Source organism: Myotis davidii, unplaced genomic scaffold, assembly GCF_000327345.1.
Source record: "Myotis davidii unplaced genomic scaffold, ASM32734v1 scaffold3, whole genome shotgun sequence".
Classification (NCBI taxonomy): domain Eukaryota; kingdom Metazoa; phylum Chordata; class Mammalia; order Chiroptera; family Vespertilionidae; genus Myotis; species Myotis davidii.
The window spans coordinates 1,698,109-1,703,936 of record NW_006295062.1 but is presented as its reverse complement, the minus strand read 5'-3'; the positions used below and the strand labels follow the sequence as shown (position 1 = coordinate 1,703,936).

At 45.5% G+C, this 5,828-nt stretch overlaps 1 protein-coding gene across 1 annotated transcript in view; it reads right to left on the bottom strand.

Moving 5' to 3' along the window:
• Positions 1-5,828, bottom strand: part of CFAP221 (cilia and flagella associated protein 221) — an 86,482-nt gene that overhangs the window by 26,495 nt on the left and 54,159 nt on the right. The window contains exons 13-14 of the mRNA XM_006769666.2: positions 1,843-1,932; positions 452-550 (exon numbers count right to left, since the gene is read on the bottom strand). Coding sequence (XP_006769729.1) covers positions 452-550; positions 1,843-1,932 — 189 coding nt within the window. The remainder of the gene's footprint in view (positions 1-451; positions 551-1,842; positions 1,933-5,828) is intronic.

Sequence of the window (5,828 nt, the reverse complement as noted above, 5' to 3'; positions counted from 1 at the left end):
TTAATACACCGGGCCTCTAGTTAATCCATAAAAAGGAATGAAGTACTGATATATGTTACCACATGGATGAGCCTTGAAAACACATTAAAGAGAAGCCAGTTGCCAAGGGACATGCATTGTATGATTCCATTTATATGAAATGTCCAGAAGAGGCAAATCCACAGAGACAGAATGTAGATTAGTGGTTTCCAGGGCTGGGGGATGGAGAGTGACTGCTAATGGGAACCACATGCCTTTTTGTGGCGACAAAAATGTTCTAAAATTAGATAGTGGTGATAGTTGTAGAACTCTGTGAATAGACTAAAAAGTACTGAATTGTACACTTTACAAGAGTAAATTTTATGGTATGCAAATTATATCTCAATAAAGCAGTTACAAAAGAACTCAATGCTTGATTTCCTTGTGCTGATGACTAAGCAAATTAAAATTTCAATCTGGTGCTGAGGCTTACCTTGCGTGCTGCTTGCTGAAACCGTCTCTGTGCCCTGAACCTGCTGACCCAAGTGTTATTAACAAGTGGATCAAAATCAGGTTCAAATTTCTTGCTTTTCTGTGAACATAAAATGAAAGCACATCTCAGATTTAAAATGTAACCCGTAATATAAGCATGTAATAAACATGTTTGCATTTGATCCCCAAACTAGTTTACTTTTTATTTGTTCTGCTTTATAATAAGCATTTACTAGGCGCTTTAGTATACACAGCATCATAGGGGATACCTATTGGGTTTGGTCTAAAAGTGGGAGTTTTGGGCTTTAAAAAATTTATAGTCTAGTTCAGGAAGCTCAAGCAAACACACGCGACCCTGAGGGAGAAGAATGAAGTCAGATGTGGTGGGCGTCGGCACTGTATCCAGACGCAGAGGAGCAGACTGTATGATGCCAGTGGAGAACTGCCATGCTCAGCCTTCCCCCAGCACCAGCAGTGCCTGCGTATCATGGGCGCAGTGGGAAGTGCTGGGTCAGTGAATGCAGGGGACAGGGTGCCTGAGGGTGTACTGAGGCCAGCCAGAGCCTCAGGCAGTGTAGGTCCTTGAACAGGGAAATAATATGAGAAAAATATGTCAGAAATGAATGTCTCACATTGCACATGCAGTGGGCTGGAGAGGAGAGGGCAGAGGGACAGATATATGAACAGACAGTCTGCTGGATTAGTGGGGGTGAGATCTGGAGGTTGGGCTTGGGTATGACCTTGTGGAAGAGCCACTGGCGAGACTTGGTGGCCAGGTTAAATGTCGGGGAGAAGAGGTTGAAATAATTCAGATGTGGCAGACCCAGGAAAAGAAAGTGGGGGTGATGAAGGCGGGGTGATTAGGAAGAATCTTTCCATTAAAATTAAAAATTGGGGTTCAATCAGGAACTATCACCTGACAGTGGATACTCAGGTGGAGGGGCTACTGTTCCCATTGGACATTTGCAGAAACTAAGGCATCAAGGCTCAGAGGGCTTTTCCAAGGTCCCAAATCTGTGGTAGAGCTGGGACCTGAAGTCTGGCTTCTGGCTTCCTGTCTGTACCCTTCCCACCAAGGGGAGGGCGAATGAAGAGAGGCCCAGAGGCCCACCTGAGGACCTTCTGACAGCGACAGCGGCATGGAGAGCAGAGGGATGGAAATGCCAAAGGAGAACAGAAGGAGAAAGTGAGGGTGGGAAGGAGAAGCCAAAGTATGTGAATTGTGATGTTTTACTGTGAGTATGTAGTAAAAACACTCTGAAAACATAAGCATATTAAAGGTTATTAAGGATCTCTTGCTAAGAGGATTTATTTAACGTCGTTTAGCTTTTTAAAAATGAGCATTTAAAGAGCTGCCAATAGTTAGATTCAAAATAAAGGAAAGCTACCCACTTCTTCCAGGTTGTGAACAACCCGCTTCTGGTTAATTTCTGTCGTCAGTCGCTGAAATTCCTCCTCCAAGACAGGATCTCCTCTATCTAGCTGGGTTTTAATCATCAAAAATATTAAAATTGAATACAAATGCACACAATTTTATTTCTTTTTAAAACTGCTAGAACCCCATTATACAATTGGTCAAATCCACCCAATAAGTTCCATTGGGAGGGGTGGTGACATAACTAGGTTAAAGGTATCATTGCAATTATACTCACTGTTGACACATAGGGAGTTTTCATAGAAGCACAAAACTAACACCTTCTTTTTGTAACTAGAGGAAAGTGTCTAGAAATTGTTTCCAAGGCATTTAGAAGTCACGGGTAGGATTTTAAGGAACCATGTAACCACAGGACTACAGAGATTTCTTTGAAAAGAAATGCAGTGTCCCAATTTTAAGCTCCTCAGAGCTGATTATCCAAGTACCAGGTTTTAAAGGTACTTTAAAAGGCAAACGATGCCTCCCCTTTCCTGCGTGGCGAAGGTTGGTGAGGTCTACTCCTACCTGGGCCTAAGGCCTCCCATCTGCTCCCCTTCCGCCTGCTCCCCTTCCCCCCCTCCTACTCCCCTTCCCCCACTGCTTCTCCAGTGGCCCCCTGACCCCAGCTCTCCTTCCTATACCCCAGGAGCCCTGGGTCACCCCCAGGAAGGCGGACTGGGCTGGGACCAGTGTCTGCCCATGCCCGCCACCGTGTACGCTGCAACCGTTTTTGCCTGTCTGTGCTGTTTATTACTTGTTCGTTAGGTAATGTCCAAAACTAGTTTGGCCCTTAGGTATACTGAACATAATCATTTTTAAAGACTGAACCAGAAGAAATCTATTCTGATTACCACAATAACACCCTATTCAGAGATAAGAGGGGTACAATATTGTCCCCGGGGGGTGGGGGTGGGGTAGGGGTGATCTGTCCAGCTCTAATTTGCACACGTTAGGGAGTTTGAGATTATGGACCTTAGGTTCTAAACACAGAGTTTGTGGGGAGAGACCCAGACCCTCACAACCACTAAACGTAAAATAAAACAGGCAGCCAACGAAGGGATTGGCAAACAGGTTGTTAGCTAGAAGAAAGGAGGGCGATTCCTTACATCTTGATTAAGACTCTACTTGCTATATGGTGAACACTTCGGGAGTTAGTGTATCGATCTCCCATGAGCTCATCATCCCTGTGGGTTTGTGCCTTCCAGCTAGAATGCTAACTCCCTTCACGTGCTCCACCCTCTCCCGCTCCCTTTTTGCCACATGCCTTGGGCCTCCAGGGTTCCCTGCCACTGGGTTACCAGCCAGGATTCAGCTCCCAGATGAAGTCTGGACACACTGAACGGTGTCCCCGCAACACTTGCTCTCCCACTACACTGGGCGCTCAGGGTGGCCTGCTCTTCCTTCTGCTTGCCCTGCTGATTGATAGCAAGGACACGAGACAGCTCCTCTCCTGCTCCCCTCAATAGCTTTTGCAAGCCTCTCTCCAGCGTCTGCCCCCCACAGTCTCTGCAGTGGCCTGCTTCCTGCGTCATTGGGAAGACAAGACCACCAGCACGCCCCAACAGCTCCCCCTCTGCATGCAAGCCCGGCTAGACTGCAGCCTTCCTTACTCGGCCTTCTCCAGTCCTTCCTCCTGTTCAAAGACAATCTTTCCGTCTGACCACGGCCTCTTCCCCAGCTTCTTCAGCCTTTTCCTCTGTAATGGCTCCATCACTCTTCGCCTCATCTCCACTTCTCAAGAAACTACTCACTTCTACCCATTCCTGAGAAATCCAATTTGGCGTTTCCCTCCTCAAGTCTACTGGAGTTGCCATCACTTGAGGCACACAAGGACTTCCAAGTGGCCACATCCAATGTGCACTCTTCAGGCCTTCTGATCCTGGAATCCTCTTTGCACTTGACTGATCCCTCCACGTCTGCTCTCTCTGGTTTCTCCAGGTCCCCTGGCCTCCCAACCATTTCTGCTCTATCTCCTTAGTCGTCCGCTGCCCTCCCCTTAAATCATGAAGTTCTCTAGAATTCCTGCCTTGAGCTACCATCCTTATCAAGATATTTACTTTCCACAGGTCACCACACTTGTTCTGGTGCCAGTCTCTACTCTATGCTGGCCACTCCCGGGTCTCTGTCTCCAGCTCAGATTTGTTCCTTCAGCTACCACCCGGAAGCCCTCCAGTCACCCCAGATGTAACACAGCCCAAATTAAACTTTCCATCTGCCACTAGACCAGCTTTTCTTCCATATCTGAGATCTCATTTAACACACATGCTCCCAAGCTGGGAACCCACAAACCTTACCCTTCATTTCCAATTTATCTATAGGTTCTAGCTCTATCACTGCACTCAGCACACTTTGTATCATCTCTTAATGGTTCTGTGCCACTTCCGCACTGACCTTCTTGAACTGACCATCACTTATTCACTAGCACAGAATCTTACAGACAGTGGGCATTCACTCAATGCACTGGCCAAGTGAATAAACAGTTGAGTTTGTCTGTCAACGAAATGCTGGCAATTACAGCCTTACCTCTCACACTGACCTGGCTGTGGCACGTCTGTGTCACCTTCATCTTTAAAACAGTTGGAAAATATTCCATTGTGGGGTTCACAGAAAACACTTGATATTTTGTTTTTAAATCATGTGCAAAGGATCTGAATAACATACCAAACTAAATTTAAATGCCAATCTAATATGTGCCTTTCCTTAATGCTAAGATTTACAAATGTAATGATTTAATGCCTTTTAAAAATAAAAAGGAACAAATTTATTCAAATATCTGATTTGTACTTCAAATCTAGAAAGAAGATATATTTTATATGAGAAATATATTCACATATGACAAGATACATGGTTTTCCCAATCCCTCCTACCCAGTACTGCCACTATGTGTAGCACTGAGTGTGGGAAACACAGACTCCCAAGCTTAACTACATGTCCCGGGGTATTATGGATGAATTGTGTCCCTCCAAATCCATATGTTCAAATCCTAACTCCTAGTCAGGAGATATGTTACTTAAGGAGGTAATCAAGTTAAAATGAGGTCATTAGGGTTAGAGGAAATTTGGACACAGAAGGAAAACCATGTGAAGGCCCAGGGGAAAGATGGCCATCTACAAGCCATCTCATCCAAGGAGAGAGACCGCAGAGGAACCAATCCTGCCAACACTTTAATCTTGGTCTTCCAGCCTCCAGAACTGTGAAAACATAAAGTTCTATTGTTTAAGCTACATAGTTTGTTGTATTTTGTTACAGCAGCACTAGCTGACTAATACAATAAGTGATGATTCCCTAAGTCCTATCAATCAAGTCTGAGCCCCTGCAACATGAAGCCCTAGCCAAGTCCTATCACCTCTGGTCCCTGTGTGCCCTGTGCTTCAGCCAGTATGGACCTGTCCTTGCTGTTCTCTGGACCTGCCCTGCACTTAACAATGCCTATGCCACAGGGATCCCAGGGGTGTTGCATAGTCCCATAGTTCCCCTCTTTACTCTCCCTTCCCTGAACCTGCAGTGCTGACTTGGTGAGTCAGATGTGACCTTCTCCCCTAACCAGTTTTCCCCTTTCTGCTCAACCTCTTTGAATGACTCTGACTTGGAGCTTTCATTTGAATCTGGATCTGGCCTGGCTCCTAGCTATTGTTTTTGGGCCTCTCTTGCCTTCATGCTCTGCAGATCCGGGTGCAATTCACACCCAGAATTCCAGCCCTAACTTGAAGCATTCCATCACTCTCAATTGAATGCTTTTGTTTTCTTTACAATATTTCAAAATTATATCATGTCTTAAAGGAAGCTTTCCAATTAGATGAGTTTTTTCTCCTCTCTGGCTTCTGCATCCCCCTAATACTTGGTATAGGTCTCTTGTGACACTTACAGCCAGCCTTGATTTACAGGTAACAATTAACTTGTCATCAGCCTCCTCCCCTCCCAGCTTAACATTAAGTTTTCTTTCCCCTGATATGGTCTTGCCTAC